The 23,863-nt window shown below is 42.7% G+C and overlaps 2 protein-coding genes across 3 annotated transcripts in view; one reads left to right on the plus strand and one right to left on the minus strand.

Annotated features, from left to right (window-relative positions):
- The window catches only part of LOC139574798 (proton-coupled amino acid transporter 1-like), a 46,401-nt gene extending 30,292 nt beyond the window's left edge, over positions 1 to 16,109 (minus strand). The window contains exons 1-4 of one of the 2 annotated variants that reach the window (XM_071399684.1): positions 15,922 to 16,109; positions 3,435 to 3,525; positions 940 to 1,036; positions 19 to 145 (exon numbers count right to left, since the gene is read on the minus strand). In XM_071399684.1, coding sequence (XP_071255785.1) covers positions 19 to 145; positions 940 to 970 — 158 coding nt within the window. In that variant the 5' untranslated portion in view covers positions 971 to 1,036; positions 3,435 to 3,525; positions 15,922 to 16,109. The remainder of the gene's footprint in view (positions 1 to 18; positions 146 to 939; positions 1,037 to 3,434; positions 3,526 to 15,921) is intronic. The other variant, XM_071399682.1, reaches the window with a different exon arrangement.
- A 12-nt stretch (positions 16,110 to 16,121) lies between these two features.
- Positions 16,122 to 23,859, plus strand: LOC139574799 (copper transport protein ATOX1-like). The gene is made up of 4 exons (XM_071399691.1): positions 16,122 to 16,883; positions 22,218 to 22,290; positions 23,108 to 23,264; positions 23,399 to 23,859. Exons 1-3 carry the CDS (start codon positions 16,875 to 16,877, stop codon positions 23,233 to 23,235), a joined length of 210 nt encoding a protein of 69 aa, XP_071255792.1. The 5' UTR covers positions 16,122 to 16,874; the 3' UTR covers positions 23,236 to 23,264; positions 23,399 to 23,859.
- The last annotated feature ends 4 nt before the right edge of the window (positions 23,860 to 23,863 follow it).

The following is a 23,863-nucleotide window of genomic DNA, read 5'->3' on the forward strand; positions in this document are numbered from 1 at the left end:
TAACATAACCGTACTTACGAAGTCCCTGTTTGGCCTCCAATTCTCTCGTACTGAGAATCAGGTCCAGGGGGCAGAGGTGGAGTAGGACAGAGAACATCCTCCTCAGAGGTGCTCGCTGATATCCTGGAGAGAACTGGACCTGGGCCTGCAATACGGGGGACACACAATCCGTCTACATTAAGTTGCTATGTAACTACAATGTTGTTACACGGGTAGAAGGCAAACTTCAAAATAAATACTTAATTCAACTCCCTCAGTCAGAAGAACGTCTTAACTCTGTCGCTGAGATGACATTACTTTATACTGTAGATAGCAGGGTTCTACTACACAGAATCGCCACAGAAGGACCAGAGTTCTAGCCATAAATCGGTCCGATAGACTAGGCCCTTGGCTTGTCGACACAAACAAAGCCGCGTGTTATTGCTGTTAGCTAATGATCTCATGATGGTCCACAAACAAGACACTTTAGGCTACTTCTCATCTAAAGAAAAATCCCTGGAATACAGATATCCTGCGTTTGTGGGAAAACGTGTGATCCTACTCAAATCACAGGGTACATGAGTTTCCTGGATATGTTCACTAGGCAACCGCTGTAGGTAGAAATGTCATGAATAGACCTGATCTCATTCCTTCTTCTACATGTCAGAGAATCATGTTTATCCTATTGGGATTCTTTGTCCATATGGTTTGTCCAGATTGCCATCTGCACATTCCACAAGGTTGTGTCCTGCTGAACGCAGCCCAGGGCTCATCATTCTAAAGCTTCTCAGAGTAGGACTACTAATCTAGCATCAGGTCTCTTGTCCATATAAACGTATTCCTTAGGATAAAATAAATAAGACTAGATCAGTGCTCCTACTCATATAGAGACACTGATACTAGATGAGCAGTGCTACATTTTATGAATACAGGCCCTGTTGCGGGTTTCAAAATAAATACCGTCTTGACGATTGTCAGTGTTGGAGGTCATGGTTGGTCCGCCGGCGCTGCGTGGATCCTCCTGCTGCCTTCGTCTCGGATTCCTCCTCCAGAGCCACTGTGGTAAGGACAATGTAAACGGTAGTGAATTCCATGTTATACTAGTTTACCAGATCTCAAAGAATCAGCAGTGTTCATATCTGGAGAAACATAGAACTGCTGGAGTTGAGGCTTGTTCTATGCTATTACTGCACAGTTAGAAATGCTGACAGCAACTAGTTAAGAGTTATTACTGCGCAGTAGTGTCGTCACAATATCAACATTTTAGACTAAAATATAAAGTGTTGGTTCCATTGTTTCATGAGCTGAAATGAAAATATTCCAGAAATGTTCCATACGCACAAAAACCTTCTCTCTCAAATTGTGTGCACACATTTGTTTACATCCCTAGTGATCATTACATCCCTCCGTTGCCAAGATAATCCATCCACTCGACCTGTGTGGCATATCTAGAAGCTGAATAACCAGCATGATCGTTACACAGGTGCATCTTGTGCTGGGGACAATAAAAGGCCACTCTAAAATAAGCAGTTTTGTCCCACAATGCCACAGATGTCTCAAGTTGAGGGAGCGTGCAATTGGCATGCTGACAGCCGGAATGTCCAATAGAGCTGTTGCCAGAATTTAATGTTAATTTCTCTACCATAAGCCGCCTCAAACGTCATTTTAGAGAATTTGGCAGTACGTCCAACCGCACCCGGACAGCTGCTGAACCTGGGGGTTTACACAACCAAAGAATTTCTGCACAAACTGTCAGAAACCGTCTCAGGGAAGCTCATCTGCGTGCTCGTCACCCTAACCAGGGTCTTGACCTGACTGCAGTTCAGTGTCGTCACCTTTGATGGCCACTGGCACGCTGGAGAAGTGTGGTCTTCACAAATGAATTCCAGGTTTCAACTGTACCAGGCAGATAGCAGACGTCGTGTGGGCGAGCAGTTTGCTGATGTCAACGTTGTTAACAGAGAATCCCATCGGTGGAGTTTTGGTATGGGTCTGGCATAAGCTACAGACAACGAACACAAATGCATTTTATCAATGGTAATTTGAATGTACAGAGATAACGTGACGAGATCCTGAGGCCATTTTCATGCCATTCATCCGCCGCCATCACCTCATGTTTCAGCGTGATAATGCACGGCCCCATGTCGCAAGATGCTCTACACAATTCCTGGAAGCTGAAAATGTCTTAGTTCCTCCATGGCCTGCATACTCACCAGATATGGTCACCCACTGTGCATGTTTGGGATGCTCTGGATCGACGTGTACAACAGCGTGTTCCAGTTCCCCCCAATATCCAGAAACGTCGCACAGCCATTGAGGAGTGGGACAACATTTCACAGGTCACAATCAACAGCCTGATCAACTCTATGTGAAGGAGATGTGTCACGATGCATGGGGCAAAATGGTGGTCACCCCAGATTCTGACTTTCTTTCTGATCCACACCCATACTTTTTTTTTTAAGGTATCTGTGACCAACAGATGCATATCTGTATTCCCAGTGATATGAAATCTGTACATTAGGGCCTAATGAATTTATTTAAATTGACTGATTTCCTTATGAAATTGTTACATGCTGGGTTTTATATTTTTGTTCAGTGTACTAATGATACGGGTCACGGAAATTCACACTTTTACTCAATGCAACATATTGAATTTATCTTCACACTGGTCAGTGTATAATAGAACCCTGCATAGAATGTCTACATTACAAATGTCTACATTACAAATGTATCCACATTGATGAAATGATACAAATGTATCCACATTGATGGAATGATACAAATGTATCCACATTGATGGAATGATACAAATGTATCCACATTGATGGAATGATACAAATGTATCCACATTGATGGAATGATACAAATGTATCCACATTGATGGAATGATACAAATGTATCCACATTGATGGAATGATACAAATGTATCCACATTGATGAAATGATACAAATGTATCCACATTGATGGAATGATACAAATGTATCCACATTGATGGAATGATACAAATGTATCCACATTGATGGAATGATACAAATGTATCCACATTGATGGAATGATACAAATGTATCCACATTGATGACATGATACAAATGTATCCACATTGATGACATGATACAAATGTATCCACATTGATGACATGATACAAATGTATCCACATTGATGGAATGATACAAATGTATCCACATTGATGGAATGTACAAATGTATCCACATTACTAGCTCTGAAAGCCACTCCAATGTAACAAAACAGTCTAAACAGAAGAGTCATCAGGGTCTGCATCCCAGATACCATGCAACACTGATGCACTTCATTCTTGTATAATGAAAAGCGATTTACAAATGCAATAAATGATTATTACTATTGTTATAATTATACTGCCTAATGTGAGTGATATTTGATATTTCAATATTTTTAAATATGCAGATTAGTACAAAAATAATGAAGAACTTCTTACCCTGGTCTTTGGGAGTTGAATGTGGATTAATAAAAAAAAAGGTGGTGTGTCTCTCCAGTCAGATGATGATATTGATGTTATGATGAATATGCTATAAGAGATCACAAAAGGTATCTTCTTTTTACCCTGGAAACATGTACGGTATTTTAATAGTCCAGAAACTAGGCTTCATCATTATCATCTCATTTCCTTATTTTGGGTATGAAACTTCACCTGATATCCAAAAGCAGATCTGTTCAGTCGAAGATTCCCACCACTTTCTCTGTTCACCTACAACCGGTCTCAAAAACCTCTCGTGTGTGTGTGTGAGAACCTTTACAGAAACCATCTCATAGGCCATATCCTGTTTACTTTTGTTCTTTCTTTCTCTCTAACCCGAGGAAACTATGTGATTGTAAACCGGATATGGCCTATGAGAAGGTTTCTGGGGGTTTGTGTTGTGTAGACTGGAGAGACACAGACACTTTTCAGCATAAGGGTTGTTCCACAAACAGATTGTTTTGCGTCAAGCAGTTCTCTTTGCTGTAAAGCTGCTAGGATGCCCGAGTGAGGGCTGGTGGGGAATGTGGCTGGCTGATTACAGCTGCCACACGTGATATAACCATGAAAGTGAATTGGTTATTATTGGACCGACGCATACAAGAGACTAGAGGCTGTTGCTGAAATCCAACTGACTTTACAAACCAAACTGACTTTAATAACATATTATACCAGGCGCCAGCAGGTTCTTTAGATCGGTAAGGCTGAAAAAGTTGGTAGTATCATATGAAACGGTACTACGGTTTTCTAAAATGTTTGGTATCATGACATTTTGGTACCGTGATATTACCATGCAACACACTACTGCAAATCAGATGCTGACAGTAACTAGTTCAATGATATTACTCAACAGTCAGATGCTGACTGCCTCTGCTGAACAACCTTGAAATGACCATCGCTGTTCTGAAAAAGCAACGAGGCAGGCTACATTCTGTTCTCCTGTTCTGAAAAAAGCAATGAGGCAGGCTACATTCTGTTCTCCTGTTCTGAAAAAGGCAACGAGGCAGGCTACATTCTGTTCTCCTGTTCTGAAAAAGGCAACGAGGCAGGCTACATTCTGTTCTCCTGTTCTGAAAAAGGCAACGAGGCAGGCTACATTCTGTTCTCCTGTTCTGAAAAAAGGCAACGAGGCAGGCTACATTCTGTTCTCCTGTTCTGAAAAAAGGCAACGAGGCAGGCTAAATTCTGTTCTCCTGTTCTGAAAAAAGGCAACGAGGCAGGCTACATTCTGTTCTCCTGTTCTGAAAAAAGGCAACGAGGCAGGCTACATTCTGTTCTCCTGTTCTGAAAAAAGGCAACGAGGCAGGCTACATTCTGTTCTCCTGTTCTGAAAAAAGGCAACGAGGCAGGCTACATTCTGTTCTCCTGTTCTGAAAAAAAGGCAACGAGGCAGGCTACATTCTGTTCTCCTGTTCTGAAAAAAAGGCAATGAGGCAGGCTACATTCTGTTCCCCTGTTCTGAAAAAGGCAGGCTACATTCTGTTTTCCTGTTCTGAAAAAAGGCAATGAGGCAGGCTACATTCTGTTCTCCTGTTCTGAAAAAAGGCAATGTGGCAGGCTGCATTCTGTTCTGAAAAAGGCAATGAGGCAGGCTACATTCTGTTCCCCTGTTCTGAAAAAGGCAGGCTACATTCTGTTTTCCTGTTCTGAAAAAAGGCAGAGGCAGGCTACATTCTGTTCTCCTGTTCTGAAAAAAGGCAATGTGGCAGGCTGCATTCTGTTCTGAAAAAGGCAATGAGGCAGGCTACATTCTGTTCCCCTGTTCTGAAAAAGGCAGGCTACATTCTATTTTCCTGTTCTGAAAAAAGGCAATGAGGCAGGCTACATTCTGTTCCCCTGTTCTGAAAAAGGCAATGAGGCAGGCTACATTCTGTTCTGAAAAAGGCAATGAGGCAGGCTACATTCTGTTCTGAAAAAGGCAATGAGGCAGGCTACATTCTGTTCTCCTGTTCTGAAAAAAGGCAATGAGGCAGGCTGCATTCTGTTCTGAAAAAAGGCAATGAGGCAGGCTACATTCTGTTCTCCTGTTCTGAAAAAAGGCAATGAGGCAGGCTGCATTCTGTTCTGAAAAAAGGCAATGAGGCAGGCTACATTCTGTTCTCCTGTTCTGAAAAAAGGCAATGAGGCAGGCTACATTCTGTTCTCCTGTTCTGAAAAAAGGCAATGAGGCAGGCTACATTCTGTTCTCCTGTTCTGAAAAAGGCAATGTGGCAGGCTACATTCTGTTCTCCTGTTCTGAAAAAGGCAATGAGGCAGGCTACATTCTGTTCTGAAAAAGGCAATGAGGCAGGCTACATTCTGTTCTGAAAAAGGCAATGAGGCAGGCTACATTCTGTTCTGAAAAAGGCAATGAGGCAGGCTACATTCTGTTCTGAAAAAGGCAATGAGGCAGGCTACATTCTGTTCTGAAAAAGGCAATGTGGCAGGCTGCATTCTGTTCTGAAAAAGGCAATGAGGCAGGCTACATTCTGTCCTCCTAAAAAAGTGTGACTTCTGATATTTTGTTGTCTCTCTCATGTAACAACATTCCAGGGCTTGGTTTTAACTTCAATTTCTTTGTCAACACATGTAGGCCTATGTACATACGTACCAATCCATCAGTTCCCTCCCTCAGGGGAGTGGTGGACAGTAAGTTATTAGCAGCACAACATGCTACCATGTGTGATGAAGAACAACTTAGACAAGTAGTCAAGTGAGTTTAATTGGCTATTAAACCTAATCAATATTTATTATTTTTAGACAATCAAGTATAGTTCTTTTTTTGTTCCTGGTCGGAGGAACATAGAAAATGATCTTGCATTGAAGATACATAGCTAGGAGATGATACCCTTCTTAGCTAGGAGACTATATTCATAGATTCAAACTTTTGACCTCTAACCTGTCGGCGTCATGAAGCAATACAATTTGCTGAATGTTGTCAGTATTTATTTACTTTGTTCCAGGTTGTGATGAAATGCAAATAAGAAAATCAATTCTGACTTGGAAAATGCACAGTTCTACAGATGATACAATTTAAACACAGAACTGGACCTTAGAGGTTCAGCTCTGGGCTAGGCTCAACATATACACAAAAGTATGTGGACACCCCTTCAAATTAGTGGATTCGGCTATTTCAGCAACACCCTTTGCTGACAGTTGTATAAAATCGAGCACACCGCCATGCAATCTCCATAGACAAACATTGGCAGTAGAATGGCCTTACTGAAGAGCTCAGTGGCATTCAACGAGGCACTGTCTTATGATGCCACCTTTCCAACGTCTAGGAGAAACAATGGCTCAGCCGCGAAGTGGTAGGCCACACAAGCTCACAGGACAGGACCGCCGAGTGCTGAAGTGCATAAAAATAGTCTGTCCTCAATTGCAACACTCACTCCCGAGTTCCAAACTGCCTCTGGAAGTAACGTCAGTAGAAGAACTGTTCGTCGGGAGCTTCATGAAATGCGTTTCCATGGCCGAGCAGCCGCACACAAGCCTAAGATAACCATGTGCAATGCCAAGCGTCGGCTGGACTGGTGTAAAGATCGCCGCCATTGGACTCTGGAGCAGTAATAATGTGTTCTCTGGAGTGATGAATCACGCTTTACCATCTGGCAGTCTGACGGACGAATCTGGGTTTAGTGGATGCCAGGAGAATGCTACCTGCACCAATGCATAGTAGTCCCAACTGTAAAGTTTGGTGGAAGAGGAATAATGGTCTGGGGCTGTTTTTCATCGTTTGGGCCCCTTATTTCAAGTGAAGGGAACGCTATAGTATAGAATGACATTCTGGACAATTCTGTGCTTCCAACTTCGTGGCAATAGTTTGGGAAAGGCCCTTTCCTGTTTCAGCATGACAATGCCACTGTGCACAAAGCGAGGCCCATACAGAAATGGTTTGTCGAGATCAGTGTGGAAGAACTTGACTGGCCTGCACAGAGCCCTGACTTCAACCCCATCATGCGAGCCAGGCCTAATCGCCTAACATCAGTGCCCGACCTCACTAATGCTCTTGTGGCTGAATGGAAGCAAGTCCCCACAGCAATGTTCCAACATCTAGTGGAAATACTTCCCAGAAGAGTGGAAGCTGTTATAGCAGCAAAAGGTGGGGGGGGACCAACTCCATATTAATGCCAATGATTTTGGAATGAGATGTTCAACGAGCAGGTGTATTTGACAGATTTAGGCGAGAGTGAAACCTCTTGCTTTGCCTCTTCTCTGATACTATGCATGCCTACAAGTAACAGACATTTTTCATTAAGAGCTTAAAATGGAAACATGCAACAATAACTATCGTCTTACAGTTCAAAAGACTATAGCCTGTTTTTGAACACGCAACTCCTGTAATGAAGCCGCTAATAAAACGTCATTTTTAAACATTTACCAAAATGCAATATGCGGAAAACACCCTTCTTAACCTAATGTGATAGAGATTAAAATCTCTGTTAGAATTTTAGAAAGAGGGGGAATATAATAGCAACAGCTAGCATGGGTTGCTAATATGACTAGGATTGAGCCTTTGAAAGAACAGTAAAAAACAGATAAGTAAAAAAATAAAAGTAACAGATAATTAAAGAGCTTCAGTAAAATAACAACAGCGAGGCTATATACAGGTGGTACTGGTACAGAGTCAATGAGCGGGAGGACCGGTTAGTCGAGGTAATATGTACAGTTGAAGTCAGAGGTTTACATACACCTTAGCCAAATACATTTAAACTCAGTTTCACAATTCCTGACATTTAATCCTAGTAAAACATTCCCTGTTTTAGGTCAGTTAGGATCACCACTTTATTTTAAGAATGTGAAATGTCAGAATAATAGTAGAGAGAATGATTTATTTCAGCTTTTATTTATTTCAGCTTTTATTTATTTCATCACATTCCCAGTGGGTCAGAAGTTTACATACTCAATTAGTATTTGGTAGCATTGCCTTTTCATTGTTTAACTTGGGTCAAACATGTCGGGTAGCCTCCCACAATAAGTTGGGTGAATTTTGGCCCATTCCTCCCGACAGAGCTGGTGTAACCGAGTCAGGTTTGTAGGCCTCCTTGATTGCACATGCTTTTTCAGGTCTGCCCACAAATTTTCCATAGGATTGATGTCAGGGCTTCGTGATGACCACTCCAATACCTTGACTCTTGCCCTGGAAGCAGAACTTGCCCTGGAAGCAGAACTTGCCCTGGAAGCAGAACTTGCCCTGGAAGCAGAACTGAACGGTTTCTTCTAGATGTGCCAACTGCAAAGCAAAAATGGTCTAAATTGTAAAAACTCTTGAAATTATATTTTTGGTCTTAATTTAAGGTTAGGCATTACAGTTAGCAGTGTAGTTCATATAAAATCTGATTGTATGACAACTCTACAGAGCTTCCTCCAAGGCAAGACTCATGACAATCTGCATTTTGTTCATGGTGATGGAGAATGCCAACTCTGCAGAGCTGCCTCCAAGGCAAGACTCATGACAATAAAAGACAATCTGCGTTTTGTTCATGGTGATGGAGAATGCCATCTCGGGTGCTGCTCCAGAATCTCCCAAGTGTGTTCAGCTAGGTTGAGAGTAGAGCTGGATGATACAGCCTAATAATATATTTTAGTTTTTCTAATTTGTAGGCGATTTACAATATATACAGTATGTCTTTTTTGTATGTTGTTTTCTCTAAATAAGCTTTGTTGTACAATGAAAAAAGGTGAAATAATGCATTTCAAACAGTCAGCGATAATCTAATGAAGTTATACCTAGGCTAAATATAAACCTTCCACAACCATAAGACCCACTAATAATTTAATTATTTTATCGAAATAGTTTAACCTGCTTTTTTGCAATAATTACTGATCTGACTTTCAAATCCATCTATGAAAATGTCATTTTTGTTATAAATTTAACCAGAGTCATGCATAATGCACATTCAATAATAATTAGTAACTTCTTATAGCAGGCATTAAAGAAAATGAACACAGATCTCAAACAATCTCTCAAACACAAGCCCCCGTTGTAGTAAGTAGCCAGCTAATCTTTATATTTCAAGTTTAACCAACTTGGATCTATTTGCTAGTTAACAAGGCTGAACAGTTGAATTATGGCCACTTTCTGTCCATCTCCGACTGTTTGAACAGTATGCTAGACTGTCCACTTTGTTCAGATGTTGAAATCAAGTGGCCTACCACATTTCTCAGAATGTGAACGAGTAGACAAATCCTTATACAACTGCGTTTTATGCTTATTGCACATTTATAAAAATAGACTAGACAGCTCGTATAACAGTCGTTGGCTAAAATGCTGCTAGCGGTACGTGGTACCACAATGCTGTGCACGACAAACTGAGGATTCATTTTCCAGAATCAATGTTCATTGATACTCCCGTTGTAGTAGTGTTTGCTCTGCATGTAATTTGAGGAGTTGAGACATAAAAAGGCTATCAGTAGAAAAGGTCAACTTCTCCTCCATTACAGTCAAATTATTTCTCAAGGGTGGGACCAAAAAATATTAAAAATAAAAATAACTAATGTAAAATGTATACAGGTTCAGAACCTTTTTGAAACATCACAGTTGAAAAATATAAATCAAAAATGGATGGTCTTCAGAGATAAAATGGGAGGGGTTGAGGGAGGCTGAATGAATGGGCCTAAAAACAAACAAAAGATAACTATTGTAAAATAGACTGTCCTTAAAAAAATGTATATAGTATGTATAAGCTGGAAGTAGAAGCCTAAGAGTTGTTGACCATTAGTTTACTCCAATTAGGGGAGGGGTGGTTAGGGGAAAATAGTAAAGGAAAATAAATCAATAAAAAATAGATATATTTATCTGGGGGATTGGAAATGATGCAGACAATTACATTGATAGAAGCCACAATCTGCAATATTAAAGCTGACCTACCCCTAAAAAAATAGTTTTTTAAGTCTCAATGCATTTCGGTGTCCATATGATCAATTCAGTTGGACTAAACCTCAAATGCAAATAGCAAGTTGAAACTGCATGTCAGAGAGGAAGAAGTGATCTTTCATCTTTGAAGCTAAGGGCCCTGGGATTAAACACTTCCATCTGCAACTGGATCCTGGACTTCCTGACGGGCCACCCTCAGATGGTGAGGGTAGGATAGAGCTCCATTTTTATGGAATGGTCTGCCTACCCATGTGAGAGACGCAGACTCGGTTTCTACCTTTAAGTCTTTACTGAAGACTCATCTCTTCAGTAGGTCAAATGATTGAGTGTAGTCTGGCCCAGGAGTGTGAAGGTGAACGCAAAGGCTCTGGAGCAACGAACCGACCTTGCTGTCTCTGCCTGGCCGGTTCCACTCTCTCCACTGGGATTCTCTGCCTCTAATCCTATTACAGGGGCTGAGTCACTGGCTTACTGGTGCTCTTCCATGCCGTCCCTAGGATGGGTGCGCCACTTGAGTGGGTTGAGTCACTGACGTGATCTTCCTGTCTGGGTTGGCGCCACCCCTTGGGTTGTGCCGTGGCGGAGATCTTTGTGGGCTACACTCGGCCTTGTCTCAGGATGGTAAGTTGGTGGTTGAAGGTATCCCTCTAGTGGTGTGGGGGCTGTGCTTTGGCAAAGTGGGTGGGGTTATATCCTGCCTGTTTGGCCCTGTCCGGGGATATCATCGGATGGGGCCACAGTGTCTCCTGACCGCTCCTGTCTCAGCATCCAGTATTTATGCTGCATTAGTTTGTGTCGGGGGGCTAAGGTCAGTCTGTTATATCTGGAGTACTTCTCCTGTCTTACTCGGTGTCCTCTGTGAATTTAAGTATGCTCTCTCTTTCTCGGAGGACCTGAGCCCAAGGACCATGCCTCAGGACGACCTGACATGACTCCTTGCTGTCCCCAGTCCACCTGGCCGTGCTGCTGCTCCAGTTTCAACTGTTCTGCCTGCGGCTATGGAACCTTGACCTGTTCACCGGACGTGCTACCTGTCCCAGACCTGCTGTTTTCAACTCTCAACTTTTTGGCCTTTCTAGGGAGTTTTTCGTAGCCAGCGTGCTTCTACACCTGCATTACTTGCTGTTTGGGGTTTCAGGCTGGGTTTCTGTACAGTACTTTGAGATATCAGCTGATGTAAGAAGGGCTATATAAATACATTTGATTTGATTTAGGCAACAACACGCTGACCCTCATCACGGGGGACCCCTCGGGGGTGTGTGCTTAGTCCCCTCCTGTACTCCCTGTTCACCCACGACTGCGTGGCCACACACACACGACTCCAACACCATCATTAAGTTTGCAGAAGACATGATGGTGGTAGGCCTGATCACCGATGACGAGACAGCCTACAGGGAGGTGGTCAGCGACCTGGCAGTGTGGTGCCAGGACAACCTATCCCTTAACAAGAATACCTAAGAGTGAATTAAACTATTTTGAAAACGCAATTAACTGGAATGATCTCTTGTCCTATACAGACGTGGAAGCTGATAGGTTTTTCTATCCACAATCCAGACTGACTACAATAAATGGTTTCCTAAAGAAAATCAAATCCAAACCTGGCCAAAAGAGCACTCTTCCTTGGCTAAATGGAAAAATCTGGAAATTGATGAAAGAATGAGATTATGCTCTAAAAATAGCCTAAGATCCAAATTAGAGCATGACAGACGTAGGTTTACCGTGTTGAGAAATAAGGTGATGAAAGAAATCACAGGCCAAGGCAAACTTTTTTTATTAACATAATTGGTGAAGCAAAGGGAAATTCTAAATTGATCTGGGAGAATCTAAAAAAGTTAACAGGGAAAGATCATAGTAACACTGCAAAAAGACTAGAAATCATGGTGAATAACAATCTAACACAGGATGCAGTCGAAATAGCAATAGCCTTCAATTCCTACTTTATTGACTGTCAGGGTACTGACACAGAACCCCTCCACTGGTTTCTTAGGTTGAGTGTCATTTACTAGCACTGAGCCCGTCTTCATCATAAGGGAGGTTACTGAGTCAAAGGTGAACAAGGTGATTAGCTCACTAAAGAACTCTAAAGCCAAAGATGTGTTTGGGCTGGACTCTACCTTTCTTAAAAACTACAAAGAGTCACTCATTGGCCCCATTACTAAGGTCACCAACACATCTATTGGTCTCGGGGTGTTTCCTAGGGTATGGAAGTCGGCCATAATAACGGCCATCTTTAAAATCGGGCGACCCTGCTGACGTGAGTAACTACAGGGCCATTAGTATACTACCTGTGGTGTCGAAGGTTGTTGAAAAGTGTGTAGCAGAACAACTGATTGCCCACCTCAATAGCCCCTTCACATTATACTCCATGCAGTTTGGCTTCAGAGCGAAACACTCCACAGAAACGGCCAACTGCTTTCTTCTGGAAAATGTTAAGTCCAAGATGGACAAAGGGGGCGTTGTTGGGGCTGTGTTTCTGGACCTAAGGAAGGCTTTTGATACTGTTAACCATGAGATTCTCATCACAAAATTGTCCAAGTTCCAATTTTCCCCCGATGCCTTGAGATGGATGAAATCATACCTTGAAGGCAGAACTCAGTGTGTCAGAGTGAGCAATGAGCTGTCGCCCACTCTTAGCTATGATGTGGGCGTGCCCCAAGGGTCAATACTGGGGCCCCTCCTGTTCAGCCTGTACATTAATGATCTGCCTTCTGTCTGTACTGGGTCTGAAGTTACAGTGTATGCAGATGATACAGTGATATATGTGCATGCAAAGAGCAAACAACAAGCTGCACAAGAACTCACTACTGTAATGGTCCAGGTTACAAAGTGGCTCAGTGACTCGTGTTTGCATCTCAATGTGAAAAAAAACTGTTTGCATGTTCTTCACGAAGAGGGCAACAGATGCTACTGAGCCAGATGTCTATGTGTCAGGGGAGAAGCTCCAGGTGGTATCTGATTTTAAGTACCTTGGCATCATACTTGATTCCAACCTCTCTTTTAAAAAGCATGTGAAAAAGGTAATTCAGATAACCAAATTCAACCTAGCTAATTTCCCATTTATACGAAATTGTTTGACCACGGGAGGTAGCAAAACTGTACTTCAAATCTATGATACTCCCCCACTTAACATACTGCTTGACTAGTTGGGCCCAATCTTGCTGTACAACATCAAAAACCTATTCAGTCTGTCTACAAACAGGCTCTCAAAGTGCTTGATAGGAATCCCAATAGCCATCATCACTGTTACATCCTCAGAAAGCATGAGCTCCTGAGTTGGGAAAATCTTGTGCAATACACCGACGCATGTCTTGTATTCAAGATCCTAAATGGCCTGGCTCCCCCTCCACTCAGTATTTTTGTTAAACAGAAAACCCAAACATATGGCAGCAGATCCACAAGGTCTACCATGAGAGGTGACTGTATAGTTCCCTTAAGGAAAAGCACCTTTAGTAAATCCACTTTCTCTGTGAGAGCTTCCCATGTCTGGAATACACTGCCATCAGACACACATGACTGCACCACATATCACACTTTCACAAAATGCATGAAGACATGGCTAAAGGTCAATCAGATTTGTGAACATAATCCCTAGCTGTGTATTGCCGCTTTCCATGTTGTCTGTTATCTGTAGCTTGTGAGGTGTGGAAACACTTTGTTGCTTTTATGAATTTTGTCCTGCTGCTTTTTGTTCTATGTTGCTCTGTCTGTATGCTACGTCTTGCTTGTCCTATGTTGCTCTGCGTGTGCTCACTGCTCAATGATTACCTATATTGTAATTGTTTTTAATAACCTGCCCAAGGACTGCGGTTGAAAATTAGCCGGCTGGCTAAAACCGGCACTTTTACTGAAACGTTGATTAATGTGCACTGTCCCTGTAAAAATAAATAAACATCAACAAGACAAAGGAGCTGATCGTGGATTACAGGAAATGGAGGGCCGAGCACGCCCCCATTCACATCGACGGGGCTATAGTGGAGCAGGTCGAGAGCTTCAAGTTCCTCAGTGTCCACATTACTAAGGAATTATCATGGTCCACTCCACACGCCCCACCCAACACAACCGTGAAGAGGCCATGACAACGCCTCTTCCCCATCAGGAGGCTGAAAAGATTCAGCATGGGCCTTTAGACCATTAAAAAGTTCTAAATTAGTTAACCAATAGTTAAACAATAGCTACCCGGACTATCTGTGTTGACCATTTTTGCACTACCTCTTTTGAATCATCAACATACACTGCTGCTACTGTTTATCATCCATCCTGTTGCCTAGTCACTTTATCCCTACCTATATGTACATACCTCAATGACCTAGTACCCATGGACTCGGTACTGCTACCCTGTGTATATAGCCAAGTTATTATGGACTCGGTACTGGTACCCTGTGTATATAGCCAAGTTATTATGGACTCTGTACTGGTACCCGGTGTTTATAGCCAAGTTATTATTATATTCCTATTATTACTTCTCTCTTTGTATACCTTTAACTCTGCACTGTTGGAAAAGGGCCAGTAAGTAAGCATTTCACTGTTAGTCTACACACCTGTTGTTTACGAGGAATGTGGCAAATAAAATTTGATTTTGTGAGTGGCAGGGGCTTGGTGAGTGTGTGTGTAAAGAGAGAGGAAGAGGCCAAAAGCTCTCAAAATAATCATAATGCTTTTCTATGGGCTTGTCATCTACCCTCCCGCCTTCGGTACAATAACTCCCATTGTTAGGGCGCAGACGTGAACATCATTATATCCAGATCTCTGGGGTAAATGAGAAGGTGCAAACAGCACAGGAGTGAAGGAGACAAGACCAAAAAGACAACATAAACACTCATTAAAAAAAATATATCAAAAGAAGCCTGTATCCAAGAATCAAGTTATTTGGAATATTGTGCAAAAAACATTAATTTGATATATCACCCAGCCCTAGTTGAGATCTGGTGACAGAAACACCCCTCTATTTTAGCAGTTACAGCACATTGTTTGAAAACTGCATGGAACTGCCATTAGCCCTTGCTTTACATTTGAATATAAACATGCCTGAATTAGCCTAAAATGTTGAAGAAACTGGTCCAGTATTTCGTCAGACGTCATTACTCATTTATCTGGACATAATAAGGACATTCATTGATCAATCAATTAACAGAAGTACCTACAAAAGGGCTTTGGCACAGTAGCTGTCAGTTAGCTACTTACCCACAACTAACCACTTAATTTACTAGCAGACAAAAAAAATTCTAAAGGTATAACGTTAGCTAGGTACGGCACTTTAGACCCACTTAACAAAAAAATTACATTATGCATTTACTGCGTCCAAAATACCAGTCGATTGCAGTTAGCTAGCCATTACACTTTTACTGCAGTTTCAAAAACAGTGTTCTTTTTCTGCACGGTCTCAAAGCCATCATCAGAAACCGTTCGGTTTGGAGCTGTATTCGTTAGCCAAGCTAGCCTATATCAACATCGTTGTTTGATCACATATTACAGCTGCACCACCTCCAGCTGGTTAACGTTAGTAGACAAAACATCAATCAGTTTGTTTTGGATGCTCCAATTCTGTCTAAGTAACGTTAGCTAGTTATGTACGATTCATTCACGATAACTCACCTGTAAAGCGGCGATTCCTGCCTCGGTAGTGTTACATCAAAGGAGTTCACTGGAGGGTCATCTCTTGGCAGAGCAGTATTTGTCCAACTATGCACGTCGATATTGTACTTGATGTGAGAGGAAAAGGCGATCTCTGTACAGTACAAGTAAACTGCTAATGCAAGCTATTTGAAGACCACTACCGGTACAAAGGTCGTTTGGTCACATGATCTGTAAGATGGCACATGTCACCTGACCGAATGTTGGACACTTGATCTTGTAGCTTGCTAGCTGTCTTGTTACGCAAACTATCTATTTCCATCAAAACTAGCTAAGTGAATTATCGTTAGTCTGAAATGATGCCGATTGTCTGGTGTGAAACATCACCACAAACATTTAATTGGCCAAGTTGATACAAGCGTAAGCGCTGCGTGTTCGCCCATGGAGAAGGCTGGGCTAGTCTTTTATTTTTTGTTAATCTGAAAAATAAAAATAAAATCCGCGCCAGAATCTATCGATATTGTGACACCATGTGTCACTTTTTCGTGAACTCTGTCATTGTTTCATATTTAGCAGATTCCTAAAAAAAAGAATTCCAAAACGTTCCAAACAGAATGAAAAAACAACTTCCGCATTCCGGTGTGACATATTAAGGGATCTGGATAAGTTACCTGCAGCAATGTAGCTATGGGGAAAAAATGACTTCTCCCAAAATAATTTAATTGTAAAGTGTTTTGAAAAATAATGATATTAGTTAGTACAATTGTGCTCTCATCCCACTAACGTTATACATATGAATATTGCCTCAAAAATGCAAAGTTACTTTCACTAATATCTAGTAAAGTGTTGATGGTCCCTAACTTTGATGTCGCTAGCTAGCAAGCCGGGCAGCAACACATTCACTACCTAGTTAGTCGTGCAAGCTTTGAAAGAGGCGAAAGTCAATTGATCTTGCACTCAACCACAACAGCAACATGACGACCGTAAGTGATGTTACTGTTACATAGTTAAGTAGCTAGCTGGTGCGGAGATTGCAGTGCTTTGATACATATACAGCCTGAAACTAACAATGTCTGCAAAATCGTGTAAATGTTCCTTACAAGCCAGAACGTTTAATATAATTATGTTTACACGTAACGTAGTCTACCGGTTGTTTGTGCGGTTTGTCCATGGGACAAAATATCCACAGGCAAGGAACTAGTTGACCTGTAGCGAAATGCTTGTGCTTCTAGTTCCCGAAAGTGCAGCAATATCTAATAAGTAATCTAACAATTACACAACATATACCCAATACACACAAATCTAAGTAAGGAATGGAATTAAGAATATATAAATGGGGCTCCCGAGTGACGCAGCGGTCTAATGCACGGCATTTCAGTGCTTGAGGCGTCACTACAGACATCCTGGTTCGATTCCAGGCTGTATCACAACCGGCCGTGATTGGGAGTCCCATAGGCCAGCGCACAATTGGCCGGTGTAGGCCGTAATTGCAAATAAGAATTTGTTCTTAATTGACTCGCCTAGTTAAATAAAGGTTAAAATAAATAAATAAAAAATATAAATGTGCGTATATATATATATATGTGGAGAAGCAATGTCAGAGCGGCATAGACTAAGATACAGTAGAATAGTATAGAATACAGTATATACATATAAGATGGGTAATGCAAGATATGTAAACATTATTAAAGTGACTACTGTTCCATTTATTAAAGTGGCCAATAATTTCAAGTCTGTGTATATAGGCAGCAGCCTCTCTGCTAGTGATGGCTATTTAAAAGTCTGATGGCCTTGAGATAGAAGCTGTTTTACAGTCTCTTGGTCCCCGCTTTGATGCACCTGTACTGACTTCGCCTTCTGAGTGATAGCGTGGTGAACAGGCAGTGGCTTGGGTGGTGGTTGTCCTTGATGATCTTTTTGACCTTCCTATGACATCGGGTGCTGTAGGTGTCATGGAGGGCAGGTAGTTTGCCCCCAGTGATGCATTGTTGCGCCTTCTTCACCACACTGTCTGTGTGGGTGGACCATTTCAGTTTGTCAGTGATTTGTACACCGAGGAACTTAACTTTCTACCTTCTCCACTGCTGTCCTGTCAATATGGATGGGGGATGCTCCCTCTGCTGTTTCCTGAAGTCCACGATGGTCTTTGTTTTGTTGACGTTGAGTGAGAGGTTGTTTTCACGGCACCACACTCCCGTAGCCCTCACCTCCTCCCTGTAGGCTGTCTCATCATTGCTGGTAATCAAGCCTACTACTGTTGTGTCGTCTGCAAATTTGATGATTGAGTTGGAGGCGTGCGTGGTCACGCAGTCATGGGTGAACAGAACAGAGAAGGGGGCTGAGCACGCACCCTTGTGGGGCCCCAGTGTTGAGGATCAGCGAAGTGGAGGTGTTGTTTCCTACCTTCACCACCTGGGGGCGGCCCATCAGGAAGTCCACGACCCAATTGCACAGGGTGGGGTTCAGACCCAGGGCCTCGAGCTTAATGATGAGCTTGGAGGGTACTATTGTGTTGAATGCTGAGCTATAGTCAATGAACAGCATTCTTACATAGATATTCCTCTTGTCCAGGTGGGATAGGGCAGTGTGATGGCGATTGCATCGTCTGTGGACCTATTGGGGCAGTAAGTAAATGTAAGTGGGTCTAGGGTGGCAGGTAAGATGGAGGTGAATTGATCCTTGACTAGTCTCTCAAAGCACTTCATGATGACAGAGGTGAGTGCTACAGGGCAATAGTCATTTAGTTCAGTTACCTTTGCATTCTTGGGTACAGGAACAATTGTGGCTGTCTTGAAGCATGTGGGGACAGCAGACTGGAATTGGGAGAGATTGAATATGTCTGTAAACACACCAGCTAGCTGGTCTGTGCATGCTCTGAGGACACGGCTAGGGATGCCTTCTGGGCCAGCAGCCTTGCGAGGGTTAACACATTTAAATGTCTTACTCACATCGGCCACGGAGAAGGAGAGCCCACAGTCCTTGGTAGCGGGCCGCGTCGGTGGAGCTGTGTTATCCTCAAAGCGGGCAAAGAAGGTGTTTAGCTTGTCCAGGAGCAAGACGTCGGTGTCCACGACGTGGCTAATTTTACTTTTGTAATCCGTGATTGTCTGTAGACCCTGCCACATACGTCTCGTGTCTGAGCCGTTGAATTGTGACTCCATTTTGTCTCTATGCTGATGTTTTGCCTGTTTGATTGCCTTGCGGAGGGAATGACTACTCTGTTTATATTTTTCCATATTCCCAGTCACCTTGCCATGTTTAAATGCGGTGGTTTGTGCTTTCAGTTTTGCGCGACTGCTGCCATCTATCCATGATTTATGATTAGGGTAGGTTTTAATAGTCACAGTGGGTACAACATCTCCTATACACTTCCTTATAAAGGCAGTTACCGTTTCAGTATATTCATCAATATTATTCCCGGAAGCTACCCAGAACATATCCCAGTCCGCGTGATCAAAACAATCTTGAAGCGTGGATTCCGATTGGTCAAACCAGCATTGAATAGTCCTGAGCATGGGTACTTCCTGTTTGAGTTTCTGCCTGCAGGAAGGGAGGAGCAAAATGGAGTTGTGGTCAAATTTCCCGAAAGAAGGGCGGGGGAGGGCCTTGTATGCATCCCGGAAGTTGGAGTAACAGTGGTCTAGTGTTTTAGCAGCGTGAATACTACAGTCGATATGCTGATAGAATTTAGGCATCCTTTTCTTCAAATTCCCTTTGTTAAAAACCCCAGCTACAATAAATGCAGCCTCAGGATATATGGTTTCCAGTTTGCATTAAGTCCAGTGAAGTTCCTTGAGGGGTATCGGCTTGAGGGGGGATATACACGGCTGTGACTATAATCTTCTTCCCGGAGAGATGTTTATTCCTGTCCACGCGATGAACTGAGAGTTCAGATGGCTGGACCGACTCTGACAGTATATCCCGAGAGAGCCATGTTTCCGTGAAACAGAGTATGTTACAATCCCTGATGTGATTTACTATCTCTGGAAAGAAACCCTTGCCCTGATCTTGTTGACTTTGTTATCCAGGGACCGAACATTAGCGAGTAATATACTCGGAAGCGGTAGGTGGTGTGCATGCCTCCTAAATCGGACAAGAAGACCGCTTCGATTCCCTCTTTTCCGCTTGCGTTGTTTTGGGTTAGCCCCTGGAATCAGTTAAATTGCCCTGGGTGGTAAGAACAAAGGATGTACTTCGGGAAGGTTGTAAATTGAACTCAGGTGCATCCTGTTTACATTGATTATCCTTGATTGGAGTCCACCTGTGGTAAATTCAAATGATTGGACATGATTTGGAAAGGCACACATCTGTCTATATAAGGTCTCACAGTTGATCGTGCATGTCAGAGCAACAACCAAGCCATGAGGTTGAAGGAATTGTTCGTAGAGCTCCGAGACAGGATTGTGTCGAGGCACAGATCTGGGGAAGCATACCAAAACATTTCTGCAGCATTGAAGGTCCCCAAGCACACAGTGGCCTCCATCACACTTAAATGGAAAACGTTTGGAACTACCAAGACACTTCCTAGAGCTGGCTGCTCTGCCAAACTGAGCAATCGGGGTAGAAGGGCCTTGGTCAGTGAGGTGACCAAGAACCTGATGGTCACTCTGACAGAGATCCAGAGTTCCTCTGTGGAGATGGGAGAACCTTCCAGAAGGACAACCATCTCTGCAGCACTCCACCAATCAGGCCTTTACGGTAGAGTGGCCAGATGGAAGCCACTACTCAGTAAAAGGCACATGACCGCCCGCTTGGAGTTTGCCAAAAGGCACCTAAATGACTCTCAGACCATGAGAAACAAGATTCTCTGGTCTGATGAAACCAAGATTGAACTCTTTGTCCTGAATGCGAAGAGTCACGTCTGGAGGACGCATCATGCTGTGGGGATGTTTTTCAGCGGCAGGGACTGGGAGACTAGTCAGGATCGAGGGAAAGATGAACGGAGCAAAGTACAGAGAGATCCTTGATGAAAACCTGCTCCAGAGGTCTCAGGATCTCAGACTGGGGTGAAGGTTCACCTGCCAACAGGACAATGACCCTAAGCACACATCCAAGACAACGCAGGAGTGGCTTCGGGACCAGTCTCTGAATGTCCTTGAGTGGCCCAGCCAGAGCACAGACTTGAACCCGATTGAACACCTGAAAATAGCTGTGCAGCGACGTTCCCTATCCAACCTGATAGAGCTTGAGAAGATCTAAAGAGAAGAATGGGAGAAATTCCCCAAATACAGGTGTGCCAAGCTTGTAACGTCATACCCAAGAAAACTTGAGGCTGTTATCGCTGCCAAAGGTGCTTCAACAAAGTACTGAGTAAAGGGTCTGAATATTTCGGTTATTGTGTTTTAGATTGATGAGGGAAAATAAATAATTTAATCCATTTTAGAATAAGTCTGTAACGTAACGAAATATGGCAAAACTCAAGGGGCCTGAATACTTTCCGAATGCACTGTATAAACTACAGAGTCAAAGCATTTATCCCAAGACCAATGCAGTGTGATCACTGTGAAGCTTTTGGTTATGTAGCAAGTGTTTGCAGAAGGGAGAAGCCAAGATGTCCAAGTTGTGGAAAAGATCATGTCATGTGTTTAAAAGTGATGAAAATGTGACACGTTGTAACTGTGGTGGGAACCATGAAGCCACGTCTTTGGAATGCCCCACAAGAAGGAAAGAGAATGAGGTGCCCAAAGACAGGGCTGTCCAGAGCATTTCATATGCAACTGATGTTAAAAGGGTTGAGGGTTTGAATGGTTCTCCTGAAGAGTCCATGGTGGTGGACACCTTCACTGCAGAGCCGAATATATTGATAAAAGTCACCTTGTCCAAGAGAGATTTACATGGGTATCAAAATGTCACTCCAGGGTAAGCCTACACGAAACACAGCCCGTATTTTAAGTGTTTCTAAAATCCCTTATGGGAAAAATGAATGGTGAAAAAAACGATTGGAACCATTTCCCTGTTTGACCGCTAGATTTTATGGCTATTATTTCCTGTGGATATTTTGTCTCAAATTTCAAGCAGCTGAAGAACAAATTAAACCGGACAGACAACCGATGTAGAGTAAGTTTAAATGTAATTTTATTCAACATTCTGGCTTGTAAGGAACATTTACATGATTTTGCAGGCATTAGTTTAAGGCTGTATATGCCAATTAATTGTGTATTACAGCCTGATTTTATTACAGCCTGATTTAATCAAACTAATGCATAGCTAGCTAGCTTAGCTAGTCATTGCTTGCTAACTGGTTAGCTGTCCCATACTAGCATGAGAATGACACACAACCCCTGGAATATGAATCATTTTTTGAATTATTCCCACAGAAGCACGAATTCTTTGTGGACATGACATGTGAGGGATGCTCTGGGGCAGTCACCCGAGTCCTCAATAAACTGGGTGAGTAGCTAAATGTCCCCTGAGTCCTCAATAAACTGGGTGAGTAGCTAAATGTCCCCTGAGTCCTCAATAAACTGGGTGAGTAGCTAAATGTCCCCTGAGTCCTCAATAAACTGGGTGAGTAGCTAAATGTCCCCCGAGTCCTCAATAAACTGGGTGAGTAGCTAAATGTCCCCCGAGTCCTCAATAAACTGGGTGAGTAGCTAAATGTCCCCCGAGTCCTCAATAAACTGGGTGAGTAGCTAAATGTCCCCGAGTCCTCAATAAACTGGGTGAGTAGCTAAATGTCCCCTGAGTCCTCAATAAACTGGGTGAGTAGCTAAATCTCCCCCGAGTCCTCAATAAACTGGGTGAGTAGCTAAATGTCACCCGAGTCCTCAATAAACTGGGTGAGTAGCTAAATGTCACCCGAGTCCTCAATAAACTGGGTGAGTAGCTAAATATCACCCGAGTCCTCAATAAACTGGGTGAGTAGCTAAATATCACCCGAGTCCTCAATAAACTGGGTGAGCAGCTATATGTCCCCTGAGTCCTCAATAAACTGGGTGAGTAGCTAAATGTCCCCCGAGTCCTCAATAAACTGGGTGAGTAGCTAAATCTCCCCCGAGTCCTCAATAAACTGGGTGAGTAGCTAAATGTCACAGCAAATCCAGCTTTCTGGAACATCTGTTAAACAACACACACACAGGCTCACACTTTGTTGAGAATGGTGTGCTTTGGTTTAGCTAAATTCAGCAAATATAGATTACTTGTGTCATGTTGACTGGCTTGCTAAAATTGTTTTATTTTCTCTTTCTGTCTTATTTGTTGGCGTAAGGTGGTGTCCAATTTGAGATCGACCTCCCCAACAAGAAGGTTTTCATTGAGTCTGACAAGGACACGGACGTGCTTCTGGAAACACTTAAGAAGACTGGAAAGGCAGCTAACTACGTCGGCCCCAAGTGACAAATCATCCTCTTTTCTTTATAGAACAGGTGAACTCTCTAAATATATTAAGTGGCAATCAATTCAATATCGACCAAACTTCCCATCAACCCCTACAGCTCTTTTCTCTTCTCACCATCGCAACCTGTTTTAGCCTAATTGTGTTCTTGTTTCTGTGTGTTAGCTGTTGGTTGGTGCTGATATGAAGGATGATCATGAGAAGAAAGAACCCTTGCTGGCATGTCTTCATGGACCACTGGAATGAGCTTGCACTGCCAAGCTGTCCACTTTCAGTAATTTAAGCACTATTATTGATGTGTCCCAAATGGCACTATGAAGGCCCAGGTCCAAAGTAGGGCACTATATACGGAATAGAGTGCCCTTTTGGGACGCACACACTATGAATATCCAGTGTGATTAATGCGCAGAATTAAATATATCATCTATCTTTATAGGTTAACTTTACTGCAGGGAAATGAAATCATATAAGATCGCTGTCTCTGCTTTGTATTAATGAAAGCACCTATTGTAATTCACGTTTATTTGGGGGGGGGGGGCACGGCAACCATCCTGTATTACGTTTTCCTTTCACTGTCTGCATATTGTTCATGTTTACGCACATGTCAAATAAAAAAGGTGATTCTAGGCA

This window comes from Salvelinus alpinus, chromosome 4, assembly GCF_045679555.1.
Source record: "Salvelinus alpinus chromosome 4, SLU_Salpinus.1, whole genome shotgun sequence".
Classification (NCBI taxonomy): Eukaryota; Metazoa; Chordata; class Actinopteri; order Salmoniformes; family Salmonidae; genus Salvelinus; species Salvelinus alpinus.